Below are 19,056 nucleotides of genomic sequence, written 5' to 3' on the forward strand. Positions count from 1 at the left end.
CACAACCTGTGGGAAGTAGAAATAGGAGTAGGCCAAAACTCAGATGGAAGGATGGTGTGGATGAGGATGGGAGAAAAATAGGCGCAGCAAACTGGCAACGGTTGGCAATGGATAGGACTGACTGGCGTAATAGACTTGGGAAGATCGAGGCTCTTTCATAGGGCTGTAGCACCATTGATGATGATGAACAATACATGTACATACAAACTGATGCAAGAATCTTGAAAACCGGAGTACAAATAATAAAGTTATAAATTGTCAAACTTTATATGTTTTAATTATACTTTCTCAAAATGATGACCAAAAACGGAACAATATTAACCGACGACATTTAATGGAAAGTTGGAGGGAACATTTCGAACAACTGTTGAACAGAGAGCAAGGCACAGCTAACGAAAATGAAAACAACGTAACTGGCGGATCTGAGGAAAACACTAAGCAAACAGATGCTATATAGGAAGAAGAACGATAGGAAGCAATAGGAAAGGTAAACCATGGGAAAGCTCCTGGGAGCGTGAAAGTTGGTCCAAAAATGTTGAAATATATAGGAGAAAAAACAAATAAAGGATTATTATACATATACATCCTAAATCTAATATCGAAGAAAAAAAATATGCCAAGATAATGGTCAAATGCAATAATTGTATCAATACACAAGAAGGTAAATACAAAAGACAGAACTATAGAGGCATATCCCGTATTATGTGTAGCAGTAAAAGTAAACTGAGGTATGCGTATTTGCAGATGTCATAGTACTATTTTCCGAAACAGCAGGAAAGCTGGAGTACATGTTTAGTACAATCTAGAAAAATTGACGAAGATAGTAGACACATACAAAGAAAATAAAAAGGAAAAAAGGAAAGTATTTCGGAAAGGAATCGAAGTGGTGATAGATCAACAACATATAAAGTAGACAAACATTTTTGTACAAACAGTAAATAGCCAGAGGCGTGCGGTCCATGGAAGCGGGGGAAGCACCGCTTCCCTATACTTCCATATAAGAAAATACATAAATATATTATTAATTAGTATTTAATTATCAACAATGTTTCCCTAATCTAAGTAATCTATTATGTAACTAATAGGCATTGAAACATTATTAAAATTTGATCGCATACGAACGGTCTCAAATAAGCACACAATTCAACGATTCAGTCCGGTCCTGACGGAAGCGCATCTCAAAATCGCTGCTTGTCATGCATTTGTCCCGTTCAAAAATTGGTCAGGGTTTAATAACCTCACTCGCTAGTTATGTTCCTTTCACGCGAATTTTGATACGCCTGGAAGCGCTCGTCCGACCGCTTCCGATTCGAAAACGAGATGCGGAGTCTGTTACTGCTGCTATAAGGGGTAGGTATTTAGGTACAAATGGCTCGATTTCAATTTTTTGCTTAATATTTTTACTAATATTTTGTTTGACATTTTGAGATTTTTCCTTCTACTGATATTTTATAGTACCTACGACATTTTACAGAGGAAGTCAAGTGACATTGCATTTTGTATAAGACAATTTGATGACTTATGATGATTAAAAAAATGAACTGTTTAAAAATATTTGGGATAAAGCTGAAAATATGGGCTTCGAACCTAAAAGAAAAATAATGATGATTGATATTGTCGGCGAAAGAGAGACCTATCGACGATTATACATCGAAAATGTTTGATAATATTCTACAACAAATGAATTATCACTTAGAAAATTTTAAAGAAATAAAATATGTAGAATTATGTAATTTTAATATGTCTAATTATAATTCATTAAAATCTCCCACAGAGGTATGTACCTATTTAATTCAGTACAATTAAATTATGATTTTTTTTGATAATGTAGCTTTGCATTCTCAGTTAAATGTCATTTATAAAACACCTGAAATTAGTGATAAAGAAATACTTAGGAATCGGTTGAATTTTTTGAATACTACTGGTTTAAATCAGTCTCTGTGTGAAGTGGGCAAGTTGTGTGAATTAAGTAGTAGGTGCTAACTATCCCAGCTACAAGTGCATCAGTTGAACGAAGTTTTTCAGTATTAAAACGCATCAAAAGTTTTACAATAAATTTTACAAGTGAAGACAGACTTTCCAAGTTAGCCCTATTATCCTTTGAAAAAGAGTGCATTTATTAAACAATTATCAGAAAATCCAAAATTTTACGACGATGTTATCGACAAAAAATTTGCATTGGTTGATAAGAGAATAGGACTCAAGTATAAGTAAATAAGCGTCATATTGTTGAAAGTTGTGTGTTATGAAATGTGATTCGAAATCGGAATATAAAAACAATTTTGAATAGAACTCTTCTTTTTAAGTTTAAAGTAACCAAGCCTGGAGCAGGGACTCGACCCTGAGCAAGCAGTACAGATCGATGATAAGTCACTAGATATACGATATACTAAGTCACTAGAGTCACTAACCTGCATTGATCGGGGTAGGATTTCGTTTGTGAGTCCTTGTATCCAGGACTCCCATAATAAGCACTTTGCTGATAGAGAGCCCATATAGCGCATCAGAGTGCTATCGGAGGGGAAGTGGATAGTATGAAGCATTAGGGCGGGATGGAGTGACGCCCGCTTATAAGAGTAAATCCTCCTTGCTTCAATGAATTTGTATCACCCGAATCTCATTCTCAAGGCGTATGCATGTCTCTCAGACTGGGTTAAACACTATACCTAATTTTTTGTAGTTCTTGTTTTTAGTCGATATAAGTTAACAGGTAATACATTAGGTATACACCTATTAAGTAGGTATATGTTTTGATCTCGACCCTCGTAAGAAAATATTTGTTAAACCCTTATTGAATCGCTTCCTCTTCCGAAAATGTCACCGCACGCCACTGGTAAATACACAGAACAGTAATAAATAACAGAACGATCTTAACAACATACTAAAGAGTTCAGGAAAATTATTCCAGGCACTAGATAGAGGATTTATCAACAATAAAGACATATAAAAAACGAAGATGATAATATACGAAACAATAATATAGACCAACGTTAAAGTACGGAGTAGAAAACTGGATTTTAAGCAGAAGATACCAGAGTAGGACACAGATAGGATTAGGGGTCGACAAGACAAGAATTTTTGTCTTGATAACAACTGGACAACTTCGATAGAATGGACTGTAATAATAATCAAAACTTCTTATATTTAGCTAAAAAAATTAATTACAATAGCTAAAATGTGAATTATAATAATGACAATCAATCTGACAAATATATGTTGTGTATTTTTTATGCTTGTTTTTTCCCGTCATTGAGTAAGGGCGGAACTGTCTATCCAATAATAAATAATACTTTTCGTCCAAACAACTTCTTGTCTTGTCTTGAGAAAAAATCAAGAAATTTTAAAAAATCTTGTCTTGACGTTTTTTTGACATGTTATATCTTGTCTTGACTCAAGAAATTTCAAGATCTTGAAATTTCTTGTGGGAAATCAGCGGACCAGGTAATCTTTGATTACCCGAATCCCCGGTGACCTTTTTATTGCGATGCGTGCTGACACGGCCTCATAAATCCCGGAATGACCTACAGAATCTAATACCAGAGTCAAAAAATACTTAAAAGAGCCTAGGTCAGAAGATGCTGAGAATCTACTTAATTGGTAGAGAAGACACGAGAATGGCCAAGGATTTTTTCAGAACGCCAGCAACATCTGTACCTGCAGAAAGGCTATTTTCAATAGCAGCTTTAACAATAACAAAGTCAAGAAATCGGCTAGACGTTGACTCCATAATTCTGGGGCCACAGGAACGTCTAATTCCGTTACTGTGGCCCCAGCATAAGAAGTATTAATCTGCCTTAATTCATGGCTTATTAATTCCGATTTAAAAATTTATGTTACATTTACATGATTTACATTTTGTAAATCGTTTTAGCAAAAAACTTGTTCAATACATTAAAATACGCTATTTTATGTTAAAATATGTTATCTTTTTCACAAATTAATACCTAATCAAGATATTTCAAGATTTCTTGATTTCTTGACAAGAAATCTTGGTATTGACAAAAAATTTCTTGTCTTGTCTTGAAATCTAAAATTAGTTCTTGTCTTGATCTTGTCTTGAAATCAAGACAAGATCAAGACAAGGGGTCTAGGACATTTCGCCGTCGCCGTTTCGCCGTCGCCATTTCGCCGTGGCCGTTTCGCCGTCGAGCCATTTCGCCGCCGCCGTTTCGCCGTCGAGCAATTTCGCAGTCGCCATTTCGTTGTTAGCATTCGTACTTATTATTTCGGGATGATCATTACTTGTATATAAGTTTTGAATGGTTTTAGAATGATTATATACTATCACTTTTGCATAATGAAGTTTTTTATTTTTTGATAGAGTAAAAACAATTGAAATTGAAATCCCTTTTCTCAATATTGTTTATTTCCGGGAATCTGATAATAGTCTAGCAACTTCAGCATTTTATTTACACTGACATTTAGTATAAAAAAAGTTAGTATGTTATCACGTTCTTGCGACATTTAGTATAAAAAAAGTTAGTATGTTATCACGTTCTTGTAAACTTAACCATTGCCGGGATGGCGACGGCGAAACGGCCGACGGCGAACTGGCTCGACGGCGAAACGGCCGACGGCGAAGTGGCTCGACGGCGAAACGGCGACGGCGAAATGGCGACGGCGAAACGGCGACGGCGAAACGTCCCAGTCCGCAAGACAAGATCTTGAAATTTTGAAGAACTTGGCGACCTCTAGGTAGCATAGATGAAATAGCTCAGAAGAACGATAGGGCAAGAAGGACAGACAGACTCAGAAATTAAGAAATAAAAAACAGATTTCAAATTAAACTGTCGCCTGACACAATAAAGGAGAAAAAATTAGCATGGTTCGGTCATAGAACACGGATGGATAGTAACAGGCAAGTGAAAGAGGGTGGGATGCTAAATCACTAGGTAAAACAGAACGGACAGACCAATTAAAGAGTGGAACAGTTACATGGTAGAGATGGAACAAGGTACAAAAAAAAAAGTAAATCTTGGCCAGAAGCAGCACCAATGGAGAACAACAGAAAAGACTAGAGAAAATTCATCACAACCCAGACGAACTTTCATCGACACCTAACGGTAGAAGAAAAACAACTATAAAATTAACAGGGAAAATCCGTGTGGTTGACTGTATACCATAGTTTAAACAAACATGCAGTGAAGTAAAAAAACTTTCTTGAATTATAAATCTTCAAAACGTTTTCGATCCAGCCGACTTTCAACCACTATCAAGATGTTTTATTGATGATGGTCCGACTTTGTCCCGATGATCGAAAACGTTTTGAAAATTTACAACTAATTTGTATGATTTTTAAATTTTTTTAATAAAGGAACAAATATGTTATGTTTGTTCTTAATTATAGTGGAATTTTTGGATCTGTTCTGTCAAATATTATTATTGAAAATTCATACAGGATAAAATCATTCATAATAAAATCGATGTTAATTAAATTTTTTCTTCCGAAAAATAATTTTGGGCAGAACAGGTAATTTTGGCACATTTATTTGAAATGTAGTTTAAATATTTGTTGGTGTATTCCTCTGGTTTAGAGAGCTAGATCATACCATGCCGTTTTAAATAAATGAAATATTATTTTAACATTTTCCACGTATTGATTTAATGCAATCAACAAGTTGCTTATTAAAATCACCTTAGAGACCGATGTTTACATAAACAATCGAAGAAAAATAAATAAATAATACATTTAAGGGCCGGTTGTTCGAACGCTAATCAACAATGATCATTATTAAATATTTAATTACTGTCACCAAAACTGTCAATGTCAACTTTGTTTGGGTTGCTGAAAACATAATTAATTACAATTATGAGATTTATTATTAATTATGTTAATAATTATTGTTATATTAATTGATTATAGTCTCAGAATTGTAACTAATTATGTTTTAACAATTGACATTGACAGTAATTAATTATTTGATAATGATCATTGTTGATTAGCGTTCGAACAACCGGCCCTAAATATAAATATACCCACAGATTACCTGGCATTCCAAAGAAATGATGACGACAAGGATATAATGTAAAGATGGATAGAACATTTTGAACAACTGTTGAACAGAAAGCAAGGAAAAGCAAAGGAAAATGAAAGCAATGTTATCGGCGGATCAAAGGAAAATACCGAGGAAATAATGTTATACAGGAAGAAGAACTAGAGGAAGCAATAGGAAAGATAAAGACTGGTGAAGCTCGTAGCATCGATAAGGTTAGTCCGTGAATGTTAAAATATATAAGAGAAACTGCAGGAAAAATATTTTTATACACCCTAAATCTAATATAGAAGAAACAAGCTGAAAATGCGAGCATTGTCATAACGAAAACTTTGTATATTTACGTATTTTAATTCATAATATGGAAAATTTCTATTATGAAAATTAGTTTAGAATTAATAATTATGTTTTAATGTGCAATTATATCATTCTAATTTAAATGTTATGAACTATAAAGGTAGTTTACTCTTGTTCGAAATTTATATTTTTTATATACCTCGTATAAAATTAATAAAATTTTATACAAGGTGTCCCAAAAGTAGTGGAACGGTCGAATATTTCGCAAACTAAACATCGGATCGAAAAACTGAAAAATACGTGTTCAATCATTTTCAAAAGTCTATCCAACGACACCAAACACCAACCTCCACTACACCCCCTGGAGGTGGGGTGGGGGGTAACTTTAAAATCTCAAATGGAAACCCCTAGATTTTCTTGCAGATTTGGATTTGTTACGTAAAAGTAAGCAACTTTTATTCAAGACATTTTTTCGAACTGTGGATAGATGGCGCTATAATTGGGAAAACGATTTATCCTGATACCATGGGTAAATTATAGAAACGGTCTAATATCTCGAGAAATACACTTTCAAATGAGAAACCAAACAAATTTTTTTAATACTTTTCGAAAACCTATCGAATAACACTAAACATGACCCTCCAACCCACCCCCCTGGAGGTGGGGTGGGGGGTAACTTTAAAATATGAAATAGCAACCCCCACTTTTTATTACAGATTCGGATTTTTCATGAAAAACTATGCAACATTTATTCGAAACATTTTTTAGAATTGTTGATAGATGGCGCTTTAATTGGAAAAATACGATTTATTAGAGCCATCTATCAGCATTTTTAAAAAATGTTTCGAATAAATGTTGCTTAATTTTCATGACGAATTCGAATCTGCAATAAAAAGTGGGGGTTGCTATTTAAGATTTTAAAGTTACCCCCCACCAGAACTCCAGGGGGTGGGTTGGAGGGTCATGTTTAGTGTTTATCGATAGGTTTTCGAAAAATATTAAAAACCTGTTTTTTGGTTTCTTATTTGGAAGTGTATTTCTCGAGATATTAGACCGTTTCTATAATTTACCTATGGTATCATGATAAATAGTTTTTCCCAATTATAGCGCCATCTATCCACAGTTCGAAAAAATGTCTTGCATAAAAGTTGCCTACTTTTACGTAACGAATGCAAATCTGCAAGAAAAATAGGGGTTTCCATTTAAGATTTTAAAGTTACCCCCCATCCCACCTCCAGGGGGTGTAGTGGGAGTTGGTGTTTGGTGTCATTGGATAGATTTTTGAAAATGATTGAACACGAATTTTTCAGTTTTTCCATCCGATGTTTAGTTCGCGAAATATTCGACCGTTCCCCTACTTTTGGGACACGGTTGCATCATAAATCTTAGAACAAGAAGAGCTTTTTATGAAGAATAACTTTTATTTGTCAAATTAAAAATAAAAGAGTTATAAATGAAAATGTTCTTGGTATCCATAATTTGAGAAAAATCTTCAAATATTTTTTTCCATTAGAAGGATGTACACAGACACAATACTGGCTAGTGATTTTAGTTAATAATTTTGCCAATTCGACAAAAAAATAATTTCTAAATAGTTAATAATTATTACTGAATAATTAGTAATTTTGCTAATTTCGGCAAAATTCTCAAAAAACAAAAAAATTACCTTCTACAATCACTAGCCAGTTGTGTCGAGTTTAGGGAACGACTAGGTATTATACATAATATTTTAATTTTATAGCAAATGGAACAGTCCATTTATCATAAAGGGGAGGCCGTATTTATACTGGTATAAACCTTTTTAAAACTGTTAATAAATTATTGCTTTTAAAATATTTATACTCAAATTGTATTTTCGAACATCTTATTTATTTTATATAATAATTAAATTCACTATCAAATGTCATTGATGTTTTATTAATACTTAGTTTAAAATTTAGTTTGACATTTACGAAGTGTCAAACTCAAATGTAAATAACCTGTGCTTGGCAAATCGAGATTTAAAAAAAAGTAGCCTACTTCCTAATCAACCATTTGAGCTGACGTTTAGTGCGTCTGTAGGAGATAACCGGATTGTGACGTCACATTTTAGACTTTGAGGTCGATTATCTCGAAGACGGTTAGAAATATCGAAATGCCGTTTTCAGATTTGGATTTAGAAGAAAAAACTACATAAGAATCCATCGATAAATCTGATCTGAGTATTGCAGGAGCGGCAACGCAATAACACACAGACTTTTGCAAATTTATAAACGAAAAGTTTTCGTTGAAAATATGCCTGGAGGATGGTCAAAAGAAATAATTGTAGCAGTGCATAAGAAGAATTATGTATAGCAGCAAAACTAGAGGTATGCGTATTTGCAGATGTCATAGTGCTATTCGCTGAAACAGTAGGAAAATTTAAGTACAATATAGAAAAATGGAACTCTGAAGCAAAAAAAATAAAACTTAAATGTAAATAAAAGGGAAGACACAGATAACGAGCATAACAAGGAAAACTGGAACGGAAACTGAGAAATAAATAACAGAGGACGAGGACGATCTCAACAACAGACTAAAGAATTCGGCCAATTTATTCCTGGCACTTGATAGAGGATTCCTCAAAAACAGACTAAAGAGTTCAGGAAAATTATTCCTGGCACTAAATAGAGGATTTTAAAGACACCAGAGTATGACACAAGCATCAGAGAAAGCATCAGGAATAAAATACCTCAGAAGAACGATAGGGAGCTTGACATTAGCTTGATTTATTGCTTGGCACAATAAAGGAGAAACAATTAGCATGGTTCGGTCATATAACACGTATGGACAGTAACCGGCAAGTGAAAAGAGTGTGGGAAGATAAACTAAGAAGGAATAACAAAAGAGGTAGACCAATAAAAGAGTGGAATGCGACATAGCAGATATATTACAAAATAAGGGTAAATATTGGCAAGAAATAATCTGTTAATGAATCTGTCTAAAAAATCTGTTATGGAAATTAGTCAGATTGCAAGGGAAAGACCCAGGTCTAATTCATTAAAAGCTAAATGCACCAATCTCAGAACCTAATGGTAGAAGAGAAATGATTATATTATGTGTGTTCTGGATCATAGTGACGTTTTTTGCTCTTAGACCAGAACTAATCTGTAAAAAAACGTGTATTTTTGGATGTGAGAGGTGGCATTCGCATTTTTGAAGATAAAGTTAGGTGATACCTTCAGTAATAATAATTGACTTATGCTCCTTCTCAAATATGCCCGAAACATTAATAAAAAAATTAAAATATTTAAAAATTTCGAAAAACATCGATTTTTTTCTGTTTCTTTGCTTATAACTTTAAAACGGTTCGTTTTGGAACAAAGTCGTATAGAAATAAAATAAAGATAATTGAATTTTGTATGATATAAGACTGGTCAAAAATGTCTTAAGGTATTACCTTTTCTGCAATATAGCAATAAATACAAAATAAGGGGGCAAAATACGCCTGTTGTTATTCAATGTTTCTTAACCACTTTGGTGGCACTTAGAACCTTAAACTCGCTTAGAAAATTCTTATAACTTACTTAAATGGTCTATTAAATTTCATTAAAATCGATTTAATAGATTTTTCATAATAAATTTACAATGTAAATGTTTTTAAAAAAGTTCAAATTTTAAAAAATCTTTCTGAACAAAAAGCAGACCATTTAGAAGTTGGCTAATTTTTTTACATATAAAGAGGTGCTCTACCTATCTAATATACTTTACAGAATTAAAATTGGATTATTTAAGGGGCCTCAGCAATATTTTAAAATTATAAACAATTTTTTGGCTTATAAACAAATAGCTTTGTTTAATAATAAAAAAATTAATTTTTAGCAATGCAAATAATTAAAACCGGTATAATTTGACAGTTATTCTCGTTCAAAAATTGCAATTTTTCGATTTTTTGAATGTTCCACCGCGTTTATCTCGAAAACTATGCATCCCACGAAAAAACTTGTAAGAACATTTTTTGCTTAGAATTACCCAAGAAATACAAAAAAATGTTTTATTTTGCCAAAAGTCGATATGATGTAATTCCTCAAGTTCTTTGTTTATAACAATCTTATCGACATCCGGATCAACTGTTACCCAAAAAATTCGTGTTCTACGGGTCAAAATACATAAAAAACTTGGGTAAGTCCATCTAAATAAAAGAGCCCGTAGCACCCCCTATTAGACACAGCACTAATTTGTTTATAAGCCAAAAAATTGTTTATAACTTTAAAGCATTGCTGAGGCTCCGTAAATAATCCGATTTCAATTCTGTAAAGTGCATTCGATAGGTGGAGTGCTTCTTTAATATGTAAAAAAATTGACAAATCTTTGTGTTCTAGTTTTTGTTGTGCAAGATTTTAAAAATTTTTAATTTTTTAAAAAAAGTTTAGATTGCAAAATTATTAAGCAAAATCTGGTAAGTCAATTTTAATGAAATTTGGTGGACGGTTTTAGCACATTACAAAAATTTTCTAAGCGAATTAGGAAGGATCCAAGTGTAACCTAAGTGATAAAAAATCATTGAATATGGACCGGCTTGTTTTGCCCCCTTATTTTATATTTATTGCTATTTTGCAGCAAGGGTGTTAAATTAAGACATTTTTAACCAATCGTATCTGATAGAAAATTTAATTATCTTTGTTTAATCCTATACGGGTGGTTCGCCAAAATAAGCGGCATATTGTGTAACTCGCTTTTTTCTTAAGTCCTTTACATACTGTGTTTCAAATTATGTGGCCAAAGTTAAGTTATACAATAGATGAATGTACGCCACTTAACATTAATTTAAAAAAAGTATTTTTACAAGCATTCTATGCAATTTTAATGTCAAAATATCAACTCCGAGGCTGTAACCCACCTTGGTTTTTGATCTGTGTTATAGTATTACACACTGAAAAGTTACAAAAGTGCAGTTTATTTTATCAATAATTAATTAAAACCCCAATGTAAATTAAAACTGTTAAATTAATGACTTTCATTTTTAAAATTAAACCATAAAAATCTACTACTAAAAACTGTAACCAACTTTGTGCATCAACACCGAGGCCTCATGAAAATATATGAAAATTTAGGCCAAACTGCACTCTACTGTATGGCCGGCAGCTTGACAAGAGAGGAACGCTTCAGTCTAACCCAAATTGTGGAAGAAAGTGGTCGAAAATGATATCGTTAAACGATAGAAAATTTTTTAAGGTGTCTTAAGCTAAGCGTTTTTTTAATATGTTTTTCTTCTAAGTATGCGCTATAAAGTTTTTTTGACACACGATGAATAAAGCAGAATTATTTTTAATATTTGTAGAAAGTAGAATTAAAAATGTATAAAATTATCAACACCGAAGCAATCAACTCCGAAGCCTAGTCGTTCCTCGGAGTTGACGAACGTGCCTCGGAGTTGTTGAAAGTGTGTGAGTGGTCATCCTTAAACTAAAAAAATACAATTTAAATTTAGTCTGATATAGGAAAAGGGTTACTGGGTAAGCTCTCAAGATGTTTCGGTCGGTTTGGTAAGATTATCTTCTTTTTATAGAAAATGGCTCGTATACACTGGTGTACGACGGAAAAATGAAGGCGAAAACCCCCAAAATCGTTAAATAAAGATTTTATGAAAGAAAATAATATTTTATGCAGCTATGCTTATATATTTCTGTAAGAATATACCATTTTGGGTAGTCTTCTCTAATGTTGATAAAAGAGAAATCTGTCTATGTAGGTACATTATGTGAAAACCTGGAGCTCATGTGTAGAAGCGGATAACAAATCATTATGTTGCGGAGAAAGGATAGAAGAATGTATAAAAAGGAAATGGCAAGATTGTGTTCAAAAGCAGATTAGATTTTTGAAGTTAAACGGAGAAGACACGGCTACATATTGGAAAGTTTTGTCAACACGAAGGCCGGTCTAAATCAACTCCGACTATTTTTCATATTTTTCTGTAGTAGTTTATATCAAAATGGAAGTGTTTTGTACAGTTTTATTACATACCAATCTCTCTTTAATTGTTACTATCATAAATTTCAATTAACAGAGAATTACGTCAACACCGTGGATACTTAGTCAACTCCGAAGTTAACATTTCCGTTTTTCGGAAAATATTTAAAAATGATCTCTGCTGGTATCATGGGTAAGTTGAATAGCTCATTTTATAAAAAATATTTAAAAATGAACTAATTCTAAGCCATGTTTTAAATTAAATTTCTCTACCTCGAAAGTGCCGTCTATTTTGGCGAATCACCCATACGACTTTGTTCCAAAATGAATCGTTTTAAAGTTATGAGCAAAGAAAGTAGAAAAAAATTTTTTTTTGAAATTTTTAAATGTTTTATTTTTTTATTAATGTTCCGGGCATATTTAAGAAGGAGCATAAGTCAATTATTATTAACGAAGTTATCACCTAACTTTATCCGCAAAAATCCGAGAATGCCACCTCTCACATCCACCTAAAAACATATCCTTCCTGGTCTATCTCTACTGCCAATTATATTATTTAAAATTCATACAGGATAATAATTTTTTACCAAAATTGATTTTAGTGGAAATTTTTCTTCCGAAAAATAATTTTGGGCTAAACAGGTAATTTTGGCACCTTTATTTGAAATCTAATTTAAATATCTGTTGGTATATTCTTCTGGTTTAGACAGCTAGATCATACAATGCCGTTTTTAAATAAAACAAATTTTATTTTAACTAACATTTTCCACGTATTTATATGTACTACAATCAACAAGTTGTTTATTAAAATCACCTTAGAGACCGATGTTTACATAAACAAGCCACGAAAAATTACTAAATAATCCATTCAATTATTATTATTATTAATTAAACACGGCTGACCTGGCATTCCAAAGAAATGATGACTCCCCAAAACAATATTTTCCACATCGGCATTTTCCGTCGAATTTTCACTGACACTATCACGAAAAATCAAGCAGGCCGATAGGAAAACGATCAGCGAGGTTTTCTTTCGAAATCGGTGGCTCATTTTCGAACTGGAAACGTTCAGTAAAAACGTTTTTCGAATTGGCGGTCTTCGCGAGATTGCTGGACGATTGCTACTGAAAATGAAATGTGTAATTGATTTGGAAATAAGTGCTGGCCGCTGGATTACCAAGTAGTTAGCTTAACAGGGCCGGCTCGAAGAGGAGGTCGGTGAAATATACTGATGGCAAAAAAATGCAATTTTTGAATGGCAAATATATTTTTAAATATTTATTTATGGAAGTATACATTACAAGAATAAAAAACCGCTAAAGGCCGTAAAAATGAGTGGCGCATACAATATTCCAGCTACAAAAGATCAAAATGTATTTTCATTTTGATGTAAAATAAAATTTTAGTTTTATTTTAAAAGATTTTTCCATAATATTTGCTAAATTTGAAGTAAAACGCGCCACAAAAGGATAACTTTGACACAATTTGCATTTAAAGCTCTTTTGTAGCTTGGTTTTACTTCAAATTTCGCAAATATTATGGAAAAATCTTTTAAAATAAAACTAAAAATTTTATAAAAAGACTAAGTTTTCACCCTAATGGCATATAGAACATCCCACCAGAATGAAAACAATGGGAACCTTCTCTGGTTACACCTCCGAGGCTTCTACAATTTGCAAGCCATACGGATGCTGAGACTAAGGAAGATGAGGGAATTCTACAATTTGCAATTCACGTCCCATCTGCTCAGCGCGGTAAAGTTCCAACGAGAATGGTTCCCTTCATACTCCACACAGAGTAAATGTAAATCAAAATTGAATAACCATTTTCAATTTCGTTGCAAAACGAAAATACAGCCGAACCATATTCTAGTCCAATCAGAGAGTGCTGCAAGCACCTCTACCGGTTTCGAAACTTATTAGTCTCTCATCAGGAGGCACATATGCTGCTCTCCCTGATCCAACCAAAACAAACCCCAACGTGCAGTCCCGAATTGCAACGAACGAAATGGCCTAGATGCCCTAGCGGCAACTGCTAGCAAATGGGATGTTCTATATGCCATTAGGGTGAAAACTTAGTCTTTTAGAGACTAATAAGTTTCGAAACCGGTAGAGGTGCTTGCAGCACTCTCTGATTGGACTAGAATATGGTTCGGCTGTATTTTCGTTTTGCAACGAAATTGAAAATGGTTATTCATTTTTAAAAATTTTATATTCATATCAGCTTTTTTGTAGTTAGAATATTGTGTGCGCCAACCATTTTTACGGCGTAAAGTGGTTTTTTACTCTTGTATCAGGAGTTTTTTAAAGTTATTTATAAATTAAATGTATGAATTTGAATGCAATGTTTATCGAATACACGTTAAGCTTTAAATAGTGTTGCATGTAGGGATATTATGCGCCACTGGCGAGAACTGCCGTTCTCTGATAATAAGTTTTTAACGTACACCATACAAAAAAACACCCCTAACTTACATTATTATGCTTCAAATTGGATTTTTTTTATAACGTACACCATACAAAAAAACACCGCTGACTTACATTATTATGCTTCAAATTGGATTTTTCTATTTTTTTTTCAAAAAAATTTATTGATTTTTTTAACCCTAACTTTTTTATTTTTTATATTAGAAAGTTTGTTAAAAAAAATTTTTGTAGGTTTTTATAAAATCTATAAGACTATTAATATTAAATCCTTTTAAAATCCTCAGTCGCAAATAGAGGTGACTTTTAAAGGGTTGGTAAAGTTGGTTTTTGCATGTTACTACAATTTCTAATTGTCTGTAGCTCACTCAATTTTTGTCGTTGAAAACATTTTCATAAACCAAGTTATTAAGAATTAAACAAGCTACATTTTAATATGTAAACTTTTTTCGCATCTCTTATGCTAATCTTTCTATTCTGAAGAAAAGGGCATGTTTTACCAAACTACAAAAAATCGTTATTCGCTTTTAACTCCAGTTTTTTAAAAACTGATTGTTTTAAGCCGGTCAAACTTCTGTAATCTATTAAAAATACGTAAATAAAAATACGAAATAAGGTCGATGATTAATTTTAATTAGCGTGGTAATTAGGGGGTTGTTTCCGATAACTTTTTGACTGAAAAAATAGGGACTGACATTCTTTTCATTATAAGCCACTTAATTTTTAAGCTAGAGGCTTTATTTTTTATTTTTGAAGATAGATCTTTTTAATCGTTTAAAATTAGTTTCTATAAGTTATCCTCGAAAAATGCATAGTTTTTCCGTCTTTTGACTTTGAAACTATAATATTTAGCATTTGACGAAGAAAAGCTAACATAATAAAGTACAGCTCGATTACTATTGGTATTAAAGAAAATTAAAAAAAAACACTTTGTTTCTTTTTTAAAAGGTATATATTCGTTAAGTAAAGGTGTTTTGATAAAACAAAATTTTTTTGAGTTATTAGCAGAAAACTGATTAATAACATTGATTTTTTCGATATAAAACTAACACTTTCGATAACCAATAAATCGAAAACTATTAATTTTATCAAAAAAATGTATAAAACATTTTTTGCTTACAATTAATGTTTTTACCAAAAAAATATGTTCATATATAAATTCAATATATAAATGTTCAAAATATAATAAAAAATTTCCACCCCCGAGATCGGGTGGCAACCACCCCATGGTAAAAGCGTCTTTCGGCATCATATAGATATTGATCCTTGGACTATCCACTACTTATTGTCAAATTTTCAGTAGTAATTGCACAAGAGCTCTGAAATTATTGAATTTTTGCTCTCGTGACACTTTGACATAATTTCACTCGCCTTCGGCTCGTGAAATTAAAACTGTCAAAGTGTCACGAGAGCAAAAATTCTATATTAATTTCAGAGGTCGAGTGCAATTTGTTGCGATTATTTCATGAATAAAACTGTTCAAAACCAAAATTTTATTGTAATTTATTTATGTAAGTACCATTAAATACACAGTTTTTATAAATATTTGACGATTCAAAGTCATCACTTTTATAATTTTTAAAACATTACTTGTCATTAATGTCACTGAATGTATTTTTTCGTAGCAACGAAGGGCATCTGACGTAATATACTTAACGACGGGAGATTATCAAAAATTATCGTTTTAATTCAGATTTCTGTAGCTTTCTATGGGTCAGAATCTCCTATGAATGAAATAATCAAGCAAATCAATCCATTCTGTAAAAATTGCGAAGTGAACAGTTTCTGTTCCTGGACTAATTATATTTTTGGAGCTCTATAACTTCTGAACGGCTTAACTGATTTTGATCAATAAAGATGAGTTTGAAACGTATTGACAAGTAGTATCTGATGCATCCAAGATCAAATATGATAACTGAACGTATTACAGGAATTATTGAGCTTGAAAAAACGTTTTTCCCATAAAAAATATATTTGATCATATTTATGAAGCCTATAACTTAAAAATTCGAATTTTCCCAGATACGAGGTATACACCGTTAGACGCGATTAGAGATCTCCTACAAACGCTCAGTTATTGGCGCAATTCGTAGGTTGAAATTTTGAGTAATTGTCGAAAGACCAAAATTTTCAAAGTTTAATTTTTCAGTTTTTTGGCTATGGTGAGCAGTGTATATGTCTCATCTTGATAGCTTAGGCACCATTTGAAAGTTTAACTCAACCCTATTGATTTGGTGTATCTGCCGTTTTCCTATCTCTCTAGCCCTCTAGCTGGCTGACGGGTAGTCAGAAGTCAAAAATTACACCGGTTCTGAATCGGCCCTCACACCCTCTTGAAACACAGAAAAAAAATTGAGATCGGTGTAACTTTTCCACACACATACATACATAATATATACAAACATATCCACAAACATTTTCCCCTTTTTAAATAAAAATTGAGTCATATTTCTGAGCTCGGTAACTTTTAAATGGTATAACCGATTTTCAAAATTAGACATCCGTTGGAAAGGTAATGATCAGTATTATCAGAAGCCGCAAAGGTCGGACTTAAATTTTTGAAATTTCTGTGAGTTTTGCGGACGAGAACGAAAAACAGACCCTAAATGGGAAGGGCCGTAAAATCCACACCCTTGGACCAAACTGGAAAGTTGACATATGGATGGGTGAGTCTTTTCCTAAACTAAACTTTAAGATGGGATTTAGTCCAATTTTCAATTCAGTCAGATTTAGAAAATCGAAAAATTCGTGTATATATAGTGTCGCTTGTAGGGGTATTGTTGTTGGGGTTGTGCGCCACTGACGAGAACTGCCGTTCTCTGGTAATATCTATGATTCCACAAAAACAACTTAATCCTTTGAACAAACAAAATAATACTTTATAGAACATTTAAATATGGTTAACTATGAAGAAACTGATGTAAATCAAAAGAAAACAAATTAAAAGTGTTGCAAATTTAGAATAGAATATTGATATAATAAAATTAGTGTCCTTGGTACTTACACCAAATTCTAGGTATACATTTCTACCAAAACAAATTTTGAAACATTTGTTTATGATTGTTAAATTATGTATTAATTACTCTAATAATATACAGGGTGTAACAAAAATACAGGTCATAAATTTAATCGCATATTCTAGGACCAAAAATATTTCGATTGAACCTAACTTACCTCAGTACAAATGTGCACAGAAAAAAAGTTACAGCCCTTTGAAGTTACAAAATGAAAATCGATTGTTTCCAATATATCGAAAACTACTAGAGATTTTTTATTGAAAATGGACATGTAGTCCATTCTTTCACGGTTTTTGCTGTAAATTTTAAAGAACCGCTTGGATTGACATGAAATTTGGCATACATATAGCTTACATGTCAAAGAAAAAAAGTGATATTGTGCCGATGTGTGCTTTTGTCCTGGGGGTGACTTTCACCCCCTCTTGGGGGTGGAAAAATATATGTCCAAAATAAGTCCGGAAATGGGTAAACTGACTAATTTTAAGTAACTTTTGTTCTATAGAGCTTTTTCGCCAAGTCAACACTTTTCGAGTTATTTGCAAGTGAATATGTTCATTTTTCAACAAAATAACCACATTTTTAGACGGTTTTTCGCAAATAACTCAAAAAGTAAGTATTGTGTCGAAAAAAACGTTATTAGCAAAAATATAGCCCATAAAAAAGTAAAAAAAAATGATGTACGCGTTAGATCTCTGGATCTCGTAGAACCAGAGTTATAGTCAATGAAAAATAGATTCATATTCACCAAATTTCAAATAGAATATTTCGACGTGAAATATCCAAAAAATTATGAACTTTTTGGGGAAAATATATTATATCTTTTTAAAGTGTTTAAAAAATATTTATTTCTGTTTTTACAAAAAGTTTCTAGCATTAAATTTAAGCAAGTTACGCTCAAAATAAAGTTGGTCCCTTTTGTTTTTGCAAAAAAAAAATCGGTAAGACCACCCCCTAATTAGCAACTTAAATTAAATTAATAGTTACCGCTCCACAAATTATTTTACTTATGTTGTGTTTATATGATCTGTAAGTTTCATCAATTCAAAGTGCTTATTTTTGAAAAAATTTGCTTTCAAAGTAAAACTTAAAAATTTAAATTTTGAAAAATATCATTTTTTTCGAAATAACGTAAAAATTGTTAGAGATACCAAAAATCTCAAAAACAAAAATAGTCAGATTTGCTTTTCTGAATATCATGTATTTTTTTGTTTTTCTGTTAGACAAAAATTGATTAAGATTTGGTGTTTCTAAATTTGCATACATTCGTGATCAGTGACTCGTTCAACCCCTTTTAACTACAGCCCTTTCAATAATAAGGACTTTGAACCAATGAAACTTACAGATCATATAAACAATATATACATGAGTCAAGAAACTTGTGAAGTCGTAACGATTAAG

General features: G+C 32.3%; 1 protein-coding gene across 1 annotated transcript in view; it reads right to left on the reverse strand.

Annotated features, from left to right (window-relative positions):
* LOC114328256 (nose resistant to fluoxetine protein 6-like) overlaps positions 1–13,337 on the reverse strand; it is a 142,069-nt gene extending 128,732 nt beyond the window's left edge. The window contains exon 1 of the mRNA XM_050659611.1: positions 13,122–13,337. Coding sequence (XP_050515568.1) covers positions 13,122–13,269 — 148 coding nt within the window. The 5' untranslated portion in view covers positions 13,270–13,337. The remainder of the gene's footprint in view (positions 1–13,121) is intronic.
* Between the last annotated feature and the right edge of the window lie 5,719 nt (positions 13,338–19,056).

Source organism: Diabrotica virgifera, chromosome 8 (assembly GCF_917563875.1).
Source record: "Diabrotica virgifera virgifera chromosome 8, PGI_DIABVI_V3a".
Taxonomy (NCBI): domain Eukaryota; kingdom Metazoa; phylum Arthropoda; class Insecta; order Coleoptera; family Chrysomelidae; genus Diabrotica; species Diabrotica virgifera.